Source organism: Talaromyces marneffei, chromosome 8, assembly GCF_009556855.1.
Source record: "Talaromyces marneffei chromosome 8, complete sequence".
Classification (NCBI taxonomy): domain Eukaryota; kingdom Fungi; phylum Ascomycota; class Eurotiomycetes; order Eurotiales; family Trichocomaceae; genus Talaromyces; species Talaromyces marneffei.
In genome coordinates, this window is record NC_072355.1 from 1,528,524 (window position 1) to 1,541,672 (window position 13,149).

Here is a 13,149-nt window from a genome sequence, read left to right on the forward strand (position 1 = left end):
GCTTTAGGGTTGAGAGATGGAGACGGAGAAGGGGACTAACAAAAAGAGGATTATGGACCGTTTGTATAGACTCATCAACTTGCATGATCGACCCTTGGAAAGGGCTTAGGGAGCGGGGGCGGATTGTCTTGGATTGGGTTGGAGGCTTGCAGCTCTCCCTCGTGTGCGGTAATTTCTCCTGTTTTGAGGCTGGCTGCTAAGCGCCGGATCAACATTGATTTTTTTTTTCTTCTTTCTTTTTTTGCTCGATTGTCGGCTCTCGATTTTTGACTTGACTTGACTTGGATGGAAGTCATTAACTACTTGATAATTGATAGTTAACTAGGTGTTGGTTGTGTGTATGTATGGTAACTTATGCAAATGTTGTGGTATTAAGGGAGCTTACCGGATTAGGCAGTTACTTCCACCACTCGAGACAAGCTGAGTGATTATGGACCAACTTAGTAATTGTGATTGTGACTGTTTCATATTTTGTGCATGTATTTTCATACACATCAGTTCCTCAAGGGGAGATTCATATATCTAATCTGGGATCCCTGTTAGGTAAAAAGGTGATACATTCCTTCATCGACGTCTACTGATGTATACAGATGCTGGATTTTTTTTCCGGATCGATTCGCTTGATCAAGTACGGTAACTATAGAATCATAAACTAGCATCGTCTGAAACCTGATTTCGTAGCTGTTTGCATAAATAGTCTATCCTACTACGTAGTAACTACGAGTCATTTTTTGATTAACTAACAACCCATTTGATTTATAATACTACTGCTGCAGTACGTAGAAAGAAATGCTTCAATTCATCCAACCTCTAACATTTTGTCCCGCGAGTAATATCCCAAAACAGTATCCAAAATGACCATACCCTTCCCTTTCTTCCTTCCTTCCTTCCTTCCTACCTATATGCAATACCCCTGACACAAGCTCAAGCATCTCCCTGGATAATGGCCTTCAGGGCGACAATCTGCTCGCGGACAGCGCGCTTGCTTGTACCGCCAATGGCATCCTTCAGCTCAACGGCACGCTCATAATCTAGACATTCCTGCACATCCGGCCCGAAGCGGCTATCGATTCCTTGCAACTGCTCAAGGGTGAGAGTATCCATGGGCACATTGTTCTTCTCAGCCAAGGCAACAACGCGTCCTGAAATGTGGTGTCCTTCTCTGAACGGCACGCCCTTGCGAACGAGGTAGTCGGCGAATTCTGTGGCCAACATCTCCGGCGCCAAAGCGGCGTGCATCTTGTCCGGGATAACGGTCAGAGTAGAAAGAACGCCCGTGGCGATCTGGATGCTGTCGCCGACGGTCTTGATGTGATCGAGAAGTGGTTCGACACTCTCTTGAAGATCCTTGTTGTAGGTAGTCGGCAGACCCTTGATGGTCATCATCAAACCTGCGACATGTCCAAATGCTCGTCCGGCTTTGCCGCGGAGAAGCTCGAGACTATCTGCGTTCTTCTTTTGTGGCATGAGCGAAGAGCCCGTAGAGTAGGCATCAGCCAGGCGGACAAAGCCAAACTCCAAGCTGCTGTAGATAATAAGATCCTCAGCCCAGCGAGAAATCTTGAGCATAAACGAGCTACCCCATTGCATCGTCTCCATGGCAAAGTCTCGGTCGGCCACAGTGTTCATCGAGTTGATAGTAATCCCATCAAAACCCAACTCCTTGGCCATGGCCTCACGATCAATATGGAACGGGTTACCGGCAAGCGCACCGGTACCCAACGGCGACTTGTTAACCCGCTTAATCACCTCACGCAAACGACCCAACTCCGACGCAAACGCCACAGCATGCGACAACACCCAATGCGACCACCGCACCGGCTGCGCCTTTTGCAAATGCGTATACCCAGGCATCAAATACTCAATATCCTGCTCCGCGCGCGCCACAGAGACCTTAATCAAATCACACAGAAACGAATCCAATTTCCGCAGCTCATCTCTCAACCACAACCGCATATCAGTCGCAATCTGCTCATTGCGCGATCGGCCCGTGTGCAACTTTCCGGCAATATCCTTGCCGATAATCTCACCCAACCGACGCTCGTTTGCGGTGTGAATATCCTCGTCGTTAGCCTTGATGACGAAGCTGTTTGTGCTCCATTCCTCGGCGATCTGATTGAAGCCGCGCTCGATTTCGGAGAACTCGGTGGGGGTTAGTATGCCGCCGCGGGTGTTTGCGCGGGCAAAGGCCAGGGAGCCGAGGATGTCTTGTTTCCAGAAGATGCGGTCGTAGGGGAGGGATTCGTTGTATTGGACCATCAATGGGTCGAGCCCCTCTGCTTGATGTTAGTATTCTCGTATTCTCCCTTGAACGGAGGTAACAGAAAATAAATACCCGTGAATCGGCCTCCCCACAACATGTTTTCGGCAACAGCCTTTTGAGAAGCCATTGTGATGGTTTGGATGCAATTGATCTGTTTTTGTGTGTTTGTCGCTTGTTGTGGTGAGTGTGTTGGGTATGACTCTTAAATTTTTTGGGAATGCGGAGAGCGGGATCGGCGACGAAGATAAGAACGCGCGCTAACCGGATTGGGACGATTCTTCATTTCATTCTGCTTTGGTGAGCATCTTTTTCAATGCAACGCTTTAGAGTCATTTTGTTGTATTTCTTTCTCTTGTGTTCTGGCCGCCGGATTCACTCTGACGTACGAACTTACAGTAGAATCCGTTCTTTACGTCGCCCGCAATGGCTTACCGTTATATTGATTTTGAAACCCCGAGATTCTCCAATTCCAATAACATCAAAACTTTTGTAGATATAGACGACATAGCATACAAGGAGTGAATATCTCCGTTCAAAGACTATCTACTTGTTTGTAGCCATATACGTCTGTGTCTCCCCTTGATTGTTGGCCGTGTCTGAGCCGACGGGGTCTGAAATGACATCCACCCGTCTCTTGACAAGTACAGCCCTATCATCCAACTCTATATCCCCGGGTCAGGGCTGCACATTATGGTCTGCATCACCGAATCGCTGGAAATTATCGGGTGCAGACAACAAGCTTGTGAAAGTCTGCGCTGGACCTCTACCGACGGAGCCGTCATGGCGAAGCGATCCGTGATGATCGTGCAAGGCAAATATATCACCATCATTGCCGCTAGAGCCATATTAGTAATATCGTCTTGCGCTTGCATTTCTGCCGAGAATGCATTCGAAGACTGGAGCAAGAAGCGGTAGGTTTCCGGATATTATAGCAACCCCCATTTCCAGGTCTGTCCAGGTTGAGGAGTAAACTAAGATATAGGGCGTTAGTTTGAACCACCTCACTGGTGACATTTGTATAGATCTCATACCCTGCGAGTAGGTTGAATCCGTAGGTACGAAATGAGTAAGCTCGATGATGCGTATGGTGCTCGCGATGCAATTGCTTTTCATTCATCTTAGTCATGTTGCACAATCAACGTAACGTCTGGGGTGAGAAGCAACACATACAAGCACCCAAGCATAAAGATACCACAAATCCCAATCTTCCTTCTCATATTCATCTTAAGATGCCATACCATTGGAGCCGGGAGGACCAGAATGGAAATATCTCCGAACAGTGACAATCCGCCGTTCACAGACTCGGAAATAGCCTGGTTTTTGCACGAACCGCCTTTAATGGTGCGATCGTAGTAAAATTCGATTGGGATGCAAACGGTTAGATTGACAATCCAGGTTGAGATGGCCCAGCCAAGGGTATACGCCACGTTGATGTAGACTGCCAGGCAAAATCTATTGTTCTGACCGAAAATACACAGATAGAATAATAGAATAGATATCTTGATACAGGCCAAGGCCGGTTGATTGGCTCGCTGCAGGGCAAAGCTGATCTGAAAGTCGTTAAGGAACACGCCCGTCCGCAGAGCTAAAGATCAAGATGATACTGACCACCGCGAAACGCTGTCGTTCCTCTTCCGGAACGTGGCAATTGTGATGCCCCAGTCCATTTTGCAGCACTGGAAGCTCATCAATCAATCAATCTCTCAGGGGACAAAGTGTGGCAGTCGTGCTCCCTACACAGATATTCACAAATCGCCGGCTCAAGTGATATCAAAAGCCCACATCCCATCAAGATGTCATCCCACCCAAATCGTTGCCCTGTCTTCTTTCGGCAATACATTCGCAGAATATACGTCAGGATTGAGAGAATGAGGATAACGGTCGTAGGGATGAGAGCGAACATCCGCCGGGAATGGATATCGGCCGGAATATCAGGCGGGCAATCCGCGCGTTTCAATTGATCCATTGTCTGGATGCTGAATGACCATTAAAAACGTTCCATAGAGAAGATGAAATGAACTTGGATGAGGATCTTGCCGTGGTGAGGACATCAACCTAAGTAGTGGTTCCTCTCGGATGCTTTGAGCTTTACCAACCAGTTTCAATATGCAGGCATGTATTTAATCCAGACGGATTATCCATCCGGTAAGTTCTAGATTGAGTGAAGGCCTGATGGCTATTTGAATAAGACAGAAGATGAAATGTCTCCGCCTCTAGAATCATTATGTACATATTCTACCACCGCCAGTATTCTCTTGATCAGACCCCTTAGCGATGAATATGGATTTGACAAGGATTAGGAGGGCTTTTATTCTCTACATAGTACATACGTAAAGGCAAAGAAATTGTGATTTACATCCTTCCATGACGTTCATGCCATCTCGTAGTTGGTGATTATTTCTCGCTATACCCATCATTGGCTCATGGTCCGAGAGCCCATGCTATGAACCAGAAATATCTGCGGCTAGCCATTAGGCTGTGAGAGCGGCTGAAGTGGCATGGACGCATCGAATCCGAATCCCCCTTGTTGTCGTATTAGTTGGCTGTTGGCATGGTATGTTCCTTCTGCAATTTCTTTTCAAGGCTTAACTCCCAACTAAGCTCAGGGTTCAGTGACCACTACGGTAGGTAAATGATCTGGGGTTAAAGTAGAGTAAACCCTACTATGTAGGTACTTCTTTTTAGTGAATCCACATAAACCTATTATATTGTTCACCTATCCTACTAAATACTCTATATCCACCTCAAAGAGTGATACAACAATATGTAGTACGTAGTAAAAACTCTTTTTAACTAGCTAGTTCGAAATTGTTTAGGGCCGGCGAAACTACGGTATAACTAACTAGCCTGAGATGCGATATTAGTCTGAAACATGGCAGAAATATCCCTGAACCAGCTTCTTTTGTAAATGGCCTCTGTATATGGAGTATATTCGTAATTGCTTCATAGGTGCTGAGTAGTTGGTGGTACAGCAAATCCGTATGTCCCAACTACTGATGTTCGCTTAATACACCCTGGCCTATCGTTTATACCCATGACAGTGACCGGCACATTATGGTTACATGCGGTCTAGCCTTCTTTAAGTATCGGACAACGCATAGTCCTGAACTTGTCTTTCCAAAATCAGAATTGGTGCTTCCAGTGTCTGTTGGCTAGATTGAGCCTATATGAGCTAATATAAGGATGCCTATCTACTGCGTCTAGAAAATTTCGCGCGGCGCCCTAATCCTTGTCAAATGAATCCCGCTTTCTGAAATTTATTTATTAGATTGAAGAATATTAAACTGGATAGGACTCCCTGTCAACTGATTTTCATCTTTTTTGTTTTGGCGTTGCCTTCGTTCTCTTTGCTTCAGGACTGCCGGATGGGAATTAGTTACTGTTTATTTGGGAGTCCTCGTAGGAAAGGAAAAATAAAAATACAGCCATAATGTCTGCGAGCCTCTCCATCAGCGGGAATCAAAATATTCCAACGCACGAGGACAAAACGTCCCCCGAAATGAGTCTGAGAACCAACGCCAATGGCATGATTCTCATTCCCCAGCCGTCCGATGATCCCAAAGACCCCTTGGTGAGCCTCGTTCTCCTATATCTCTACCTCCGCAACCCCAATCAGCCTCTCTTCTGACAAACAGAATCATAATCCAGAATTGGCCCCTGTCGAAAAAAATTACTGTGGTATCGGTGCTCTTCCTGAGTATGTTTGTGGGCTTCGCAGCACCATTTGTCGGACAGCTTAACATCCAGCAACAAGCGAAGCTATACCATAAACCAACAATCCAGATTACCTATTTTAACAGCGCAGCATCTGCAGGTCTCGCAACCGGCGGTTTTATTTGGTGGCCATTGTCGCACAAATTTGGCCATTCAGCCGTCATTTTCTGGTGTTTAGTTGGAGTACTTGCGACTCAAATATGGGCTCCGTTGATGACGAGACCAGATCAATACGTGCCTTATCTAATCTCTCGATACTTTTCAGCTTTTTTCGGAGTCGTGGTTAGTATTCTAGGCCCGAAATATCTGACCGACATGTTCTTCCTCCACCAGCGTGGCCGCGCATTCACAGTGCTGCATCTTGCGTTGAACTTTGGAGCATCAGCGGGGCCAACTTTTTCTGGCTTTGTCGCCGCAAACTCGTACTGGCCGATTGAATACTGGTGGCATGTTGGTCTGACTGCGTTCACTCTATTTCCAGTATTCTTCTTCCTTGAAGACACTACGTACCAGCCATTCAAGGAGAGAAGCCACGAATCAACTGCTCAGAGCTTCCTCAGCCAGCGATTTGAGACCTTCTTCAAAGGTGGCAGGAATGGCCAGTCTATATCTTGGGGCGCCATGGTTTGTTTGTCTTAGTTTGCCTTGTCTCAATCCGAATTCCAGCTGAATAGATCAATAGTTCAAAGTGTTTTTCCGCCCATTTAAGCTATTCACGGCCCCGGTCATACTAATCATTGCGGGCTTTGACACAATCAGCTTCGCATTTTATGTGGCGTTAAATGCATTAACTCCGGTCTGGTTACAACTGCCCAAGAAGGCCCATGGCATATATGGCTTTTCAGTCGCAGACAACGCAGCATGTAAGTCCGCACGTCGCTCATCCCTGCGTTGCCGGTTGAACCGTACTGACGGTATAAGTTACCTTCGTTCACTGGATTGGTTGCATCATCGGCCTAATCTATGGTCATATGGTCAGCGATCGAATTCCGCTATGGTTTATCAAACGCAACAACGGCGTCTGGAAACCGGAGTACCGCTTGCATGCCCTGTGGCCGATTAACTTCGTACTCATGCCGCTAGGTCTCGGCCTTGTGGGCATCGCAATGGAGTATCGTCTACACTGGATCGTGATGGCTATCGGACAACTCCTTGTCACCATCGGATCCTTGGTAAGCATCCCTGTGACCGTCAACTACATATGCGAATGCTTTCGAACACACACCACGGAGGCAACGCTGATTCTCAACTCGCTCCGCCTGTGGTTTGGGTTGTCCATCAATTTTTATGTAAATCCGTGGATTGATAAGGTTGGTATTGAATGGGTGTATGGAATGATGGCTTTCTTTTGTGTCTTTGCTTTCTTATTCTTGATCTTGTTAATCCTGTTCGGACATGTAATAAGGGAGGCTACACCATTTATTGAGTCCAAGTCCGAGGAAGGGCAGCATGTTCTTGCCGATGGAGAGAGAACGGAGCATACTTCTAATGTTTGAGTTCAGTATATATTAATAACACTGTATTATCGCATGTTTGTTCAACCACATAGAACTACTATTGACGAAAAGCACAGAAGGGTTTCTTCAGTCGAGTCCTAACTAGAAAGAGACTTGTCATACGAGATACAAAATCCATCCCGACAGGGGTCCTGTTTTTGCCTCATTTTTCACGACTCGTGTAGGCTAAAAGAGGGGTTTTGAGACTTTGCGTATTAGCAGATGTTTTCTAGACTTACACTGCGCGCCAATGACTAGTTACTCCAACTGGACGCCAATGTAACAACAATGTGGGCTCGGTAGGGGACTGGCAGTGGTCAAATTACTTGCGTGGATTATATCACCAACTCTTGACAGGGGCCACCATCCAACTGGAAATTAACCAGACAATACTCATTGATAATATAGCAGGTATGGTGTGCAGTAACTAACTAGTTAGTTAACAATGAGCTAGTGTAATTGGATAATTCCCAAGTTCGCCCGCATTAACTACGTACCTACTCTGGTAGTACGAGCCCGCTTCCAGACAGCCAGAGTCTGTTGAATTGTTAAAGACTGCAGAATTTTTCCCCTCCTTTGTTTTCCTTTCAGGTTTACCTAGATTCAAAATGGCAGCCGATCACGTTATTGGTAGCAGGAGTAGAGATGTTGGATGGTACGATAAACCGATAACTTCAGTTGACGAATCTGTTCGCGAACTCCTGGAAAAATATAGCAATTACGCTCCTAATGAGGTCGTATCGTCCGTCATTGAGATGGTAGGCAAATATTTTGCATGAGATATACAAAATATACTGATACAATACAGAGAGACAAGATTTGGGATGTTTTTCCATGGCCATGTGTTGGACAATTCCGTTTCCTCGACTTGTCACTCAGCCGAAGCAAGTCATACCATCGCATTCTCGACGCCATCAAGGACGGCCAGCGATTCCTCGACGTAGGCTGCTGCTTTGCTCAGGATGTGCGCAAACTCGTGTATGATGGCGCACCTGCAGAAAATCTCTATGGATTGGAGATCCAGGCGGAGTTCATCAGTCTGGCATACCGGTTCTTTCGCGACGAAGCGATACTAGCCCCGCATCATTTCATAATTGCAGATCTTATGGATCGGGCAAATCCTGAGGTCCAGCAGGTCGCCGGCACGTTTGGAATTGTGCATCTCGGTATGATTTTACATACTTGGGATCGGGCCGATCAACTAAAGGCGTGTCAGCGAGTTGTTGAGCTGTTGCGGTCCGAGCCAGGCGTACTTGTTGTCGGACAATGCGTTGGCCATATAGATGGTGTTCAATCGCCGGGGAGAGCAGGGAAGTTTATTTTCAAACACAACGAAGAGACATTCCGGGAGTTATGGAAGGAGCTGGAGAAGCTCACCAATACAAAGTGGGAAGTCCGGGCGCAATTGGACCAAGGCTTAGGAATCAAGGAGAAAAATCGCCAATGGGACGATCCGAGAACGCGCCGCTTAATCTTTGAGGTTGAGCGGCTGCCGGATTCTTCGTGACCTTTATCAGGAAAGAATCCTATTCAGGCCATACAGTCTTCTTTGAACGTGTGGCTAAATCTGAAAATCAGCATGAAGCTTGCGAATTGCCTACGCACTGATTGGATAGATTAGTCCTTAAGTAGTGAATGTCGAGCACGTTAGTCAGACTCTTGCGTAGCCCGTGAAGCTACATGCAGCGGACATTCAACAGTGTTTGTAATGTGTTTGGTTTGACAGTTCTTGCGTGTATAAAGCTATCCGCTAGACTTGTCCAGCGATCGATAACCGTCTTGATAATTTTATTCATCGCCAGGTTATACGGATTTCTCTATAAGATTGTGACTCGAGCGCATTCATCATTGCGATAGAACCTTGCCCCAGAAAGTTCCTTGGCCCAATGTGGGACGTGAATCAAGTCGAACAGTGGAGTATGTATTTTTTGGATTAATCTCTGCAATTTCTAGTACTAATTGCAGTTGAGACTAGTTCTGCACAGGACGGACCTGCTATTAAACTATGACTGTCGATGAGAGAATAGGAAATGGGCATTTTTGTGGACTGCAGTTGCGACGTCTGTCCGGGGTAAATTAGCGGTCAGCATGCAGCCTGCAGCGTGACCAGCGAGCGCTTCCTGTACTAGGTGAAGCATGGTAATGAAGTTTCCTAATATCAAGACTGGCTCCTTGGAAAGACAGGGGTGGGGTGTCTAGCTGTATATACGTACCATGGACTATTATATCCGGTGCCGAGACGAGTAGGATCTCGATGCACGTTCTGACAGTATAGACAGGAAGTATACCGGCAGAATAAGTTTATGATACATGTCATTGATTGAGTCCTTAAGGGTTTTCAGCGGGGATCATCCCAGTCCTCGTATTAACCATGGTTTTTTAGATTTACCATAGGGGAAACTCTAGCCGAGTGCAACGCCCGGCAGGCATAAAGCAGCAACAAGAAGGAATGGTTCAAGAAGCAAAAAAAGTGAACAAAAAGAGGAAAAAATAAAAACATACAACAGTTGGGATTCGCTGGTGGTCACCCACCCAACTACTAACCAACCGGCGTGTGGCTTAAGTACGGCTGAGCGGACGGGAAGCCCTGTTTTCCACACCCTATGGTCGTATGTGCTAGGAATATAGAAGAAAGAGGTTATATCCAGTCTGGAATTAGGTGAGATTAGCCTCCGAGAGGTCGTTTTCAGCAATGGGAAGCTGGGAATAGGGGCATCTACCCGAGTTAAAGCTTTACTGGATTATGACTTTGTAAAGATAAGTTAATTATGTATCTATTAGGCCTAAAGTTCGCTTTAATCTATATAACCACCCCCCCATAATAATCATCAATCCTTCCATCCCAATCGGTTCGCAATGGCTCTCACGCCATACACAAGCCCCAACAACACCGGAACCTCAATCAACGGCCCCACCGTCGCCGCAAGAGCCTGGTTACTATCAGCTCCAAAGGTGGCAACAGCAACAGCAATAGCCAGCTCAAAGTTGTTGCTGGCTGCAGTAAAGCTCTGCGTTGCGGCTAATTTATATCCGAATCCGAGTTTGTATGTGACGAGCAAAGTAGCGAAGAATATCACAGCGAAGTAAACGATCAGTGGTGCTGCAACGCGGATGACGGAGACGATTTGGTGCACGACCTGGTGGCCCTGGGAGGCGAAGAGGACCAAGATCGTGAAAAGAAGGCCGATCAAAGACCAAGGGCTGGCCCATTTGACGAAGACTTCATCGTACCATCTTGGGCCGGCAACTTTTCGGATAGTGAATCGCGTTATTATTGCGGCACCGAGAGGGATACCAAGAAAGACAGCAACGCTTTTGGCAGCAGTCGAATAGTCGAAGTCGATGGGATCGTTGCTGATAACGGCGATGAAGAAGACTGCTAGAGGAGCGAAGAGGACCATTTGAAGCATTGAGTTGATGGCGACGAGGATGGCGCAGTATTCGTTGTCGCCTCCCGCTAGGCCGGTCCAGATCAAGACCTAATAATAGTGTCAGCAGGGAATTCAAAGCTTCGTCTATGATGGGCACTTTGATATGCATACCATAGCAATACACCGGGCTAATCCAACAAGAATTAACCCCTCTCGCAGCTCAGGCTGATCAGGGAGAAATGCCCAGGCCAACCCAAGCTATTGTTTTACGTCAGTCAGGAATTGATATATAAGAGCGGAGCGATAAACGTACCATAAAGAACGGCGCTATAATCCAGTTGACAAATATACTAAAAGCGATTTGTCTCCAAATCTCACGTTCCCGGAATACATGATGCAGACTCTCATATCGAACCTTGCATAAGATAGGATACATCATGACAAGAAGACCGACAGCTATTGAAGTAGAATTAGTACTTTGACCGACACCCAGTCGACAAATATTTACTTACCGATAGGAACAGACACGCCAACGAACTTCCCCTTTTGCAACGCAGGCCCGGTATTGGAGACAAAATTTCCCAGCAAAATTCCAATGACCATTGCGAGGAAAATCCATACTGCAAGAAAGCGGTCAAGTAGACCCAGGTTTTTGAAGGCGGATTGCTTTCTCTGAACGTCATTTTGGGGGAGTCCATTTTCTTCGTATTTTTCGACGTCGCCCGATTTCACTGGGACTGGTGCGTCGACATGATCAGGAGGTAATTGAGACATGCTGCTTTTCTTATCACAACCTGTAGGCTGTGTTGACCGGTGGCGAGGCGATTCAACTGAGCGCAGAAAAGCCCGGATGTCGAAAATATAAATCAAGATACCTAGCTCAGTCACAATAATGATTTCAATAGTTTTATAGGCGAGCCGTTAACGACGTGCTCGAAAACAAATAAATTTCTATATAAATATTTGGCTTTTGACTTTTATGGATGTTGCCATTGCATGTCCCCAGTCAGATTGTCACCGGAGAGTGCTGATTGGGCATTCACGCATGACTAATCCGCGAGCCCTAAGACCCTAACCAACTACGGTAGTAACTACCGTCCCAATTTTTTTCTTTTCTTTTCTTTTATTTTTTTTTTTTTCTTCTTCTGTTGTCAATGCTATGACTGCTATCAGGTCAGTGCACCACTCCCGCCATTGAACCGAGGATGAACCAGGGTGACGCACCGGATCTTTGTCAATCTTTTGATATTATGCCTCTTTGGGTATTCGGTTTTACCTCTTCTCCCCGAAACTGATGCGACTCCGTCTGGATGCATGTCACTAAGCAATGGTGATTGGCTAAACCTTGAGCGATATACGTGGGTTTCCCCCACTACTCGTAGATGACAGATCCATAGTAACCAACCAATTCAGCACAACTGTCCCGGATTTATGCATCTTGCGCACTGAGACATGTTGTAAAGGATCATTTAGGAATTTTTAGATAGCAAGGCGTTTTGACGAGGTAGAGTACATATCACGGGGGTGTTAGCTTTGCCTTTCGCTTTGAGTTACACCTGTCCTTTGCTTTGATCTTTGTTTTCTCCTCGGAATTCCTACAGCACCACGAGCATTCAATTTTCCATATACCCGGGAACGCACAGTCACATACGGCCGATTGAAAGTTAATCCTTGAAAAAGACGACTTCCATATCATAACAACAAATCGAGACGCCATGGCCTCCAAACCCAGCGCCCTATTCGTCTGCATCCACAATGCTGGCCGCTCCCAAATGGCCGCCGCATACCTCAACCATCTCTCCGGCGGTGCGATCGAAGTCCGCTCCGCTGGCTCAGCACCCGCCAACACCGTCAACCCCATGGTCGTCGAAGCCATGCTCGAAGAAGGCATCGACATCCGCGACCAAAAACCAAAGATTCTAACCCCCGAATCTGTCGAAGCTAGCGATGTGTGCATTACCATGGGCTGTGGTGACGTGTGCCCCTTTTTCCCAGGGAAGAGATATCTTGACTGGAAGCTTGATGATCCTGCTGGGCAGGGGATTGAGGCTATAAGGCCGATCAGGGATGAGATTCGGCGACGGGTTGAGGGTTTGATTAAGGAGATGTTGCAGTCGGAATGATTTGATGTCTATTGCACTGATCTACCTCCCAACTCACCTACTACACGACCGGGGACTTATTCATGTCATGTTTTGCTTCATGCACATGGAAGGGATTCTATTCTATTATTCTATAGCTACTCATAGCGTGTCATGCTCCATAAATACGGCCGTGTCTTTTTTGTTCGTAATGCTGCCTTGTC

At 46.5% G+C, this 13,149-nt stretch overlaps 5 protein-coding genes across 5 annotated transcripts; 3 read left to right on the forward strand and 2 right to left on the reverse strand.

Moving 5' to 3' along the window:
* Positions 1–924: 924 nt before the first annotated feature.
* On the reverse strand, positions 925–2,390 carry EYB26_009906 (uncharacterized protein; the record flags this gene model as incomplete). Its single annotated transcript, XM_054269152.1, has 2 exons — positions 925–2,276; positions 2,336–2,390. The coding sequence occupies 2 exons, from the start codon at positions 2,388–2,390 to the stop codon at positions 925–927; spliced, it is 1,407 nt and encodes a 468-aa protein (XP_054125127.1).
* A 3,303-nt stretch (positions 2,391–5,693) lies between these two features.
* EYB26_009907 (uncharacterized protein) lies at positions 5,694–7,473 on the forward strand (the record flags this gene model as incomplete). Its single annotated transcript, XM_054269153.1, has 4 exons — positions 5,694–5,834; positions 5,912–6,601; positions 6,660–6,840; positions 6,899–7,473. 4 exons carry the CDS (start codon positions 5,694–5,696, stop codon positions 7,471–7,473), a joined length of 1,587 nt encoding a protein of 528 aa, XP_054125128.1.
* A 608-nt stretch (positions 7,474–8,081) lies between these two features.
* On the forward strand, positions 8,082–8,980 carry EYB26_009908 (uncharacterized protein; the record flags this gene model as incomplete). Its single annotated transcript, XM_054269154.1, has 2 exons — positions 8,082–8,231; positions 8,282–8,980. The coding sequence occupies 2 exons, from the start codon at positions 8,082–8,084 to the stop codon at positions 8,978–8,980; spliced, it is 849 nt and encodes a 282-aa protein (XP_054125129.1).
* A 1,321-nt stretch (positions 8,981–10,301) lies between these two features.
* Positions 10,302–11,618, reverse strand: EYB26_009909 (uncharacterized protein; the record flags this gene model as incomplete). Its single annotated transcript, XM_054269155.1, has 4 exons — positions 10,302–10,952; positions 11,016–11,102; positions 11,158–11,300; positions 11,357–11,618. The coding sequence occupies 4 exons, from the start codon at positions 11,616–11,618 to the stop codon at positions 10,302–10,304; spliced, it is 1,143 nt and encodes a 380-aa protein (XP_054125130.1).
* A 941-nt stretch (positions 11,619–12,559) lies between these two features.
* Positions 12,560–12,967, forward strand: EYB26_009910 (uncharacterized protein; the record flags this gene model as incomplete). The annotated part of the gene is made up of 1 exon (XM_054269156.1): positions 12,560–12,967. The coding sequence occupies one exon, from the start codon at positions 12,560–12,562 to the stop codon at positions 12,965–12,967; it is 408 nt and encodes a 135-aa protein (XP_054125131.1).
* Between the last annotated feature and the right edge of the window lie 182 nt (positions 12,968–13,149).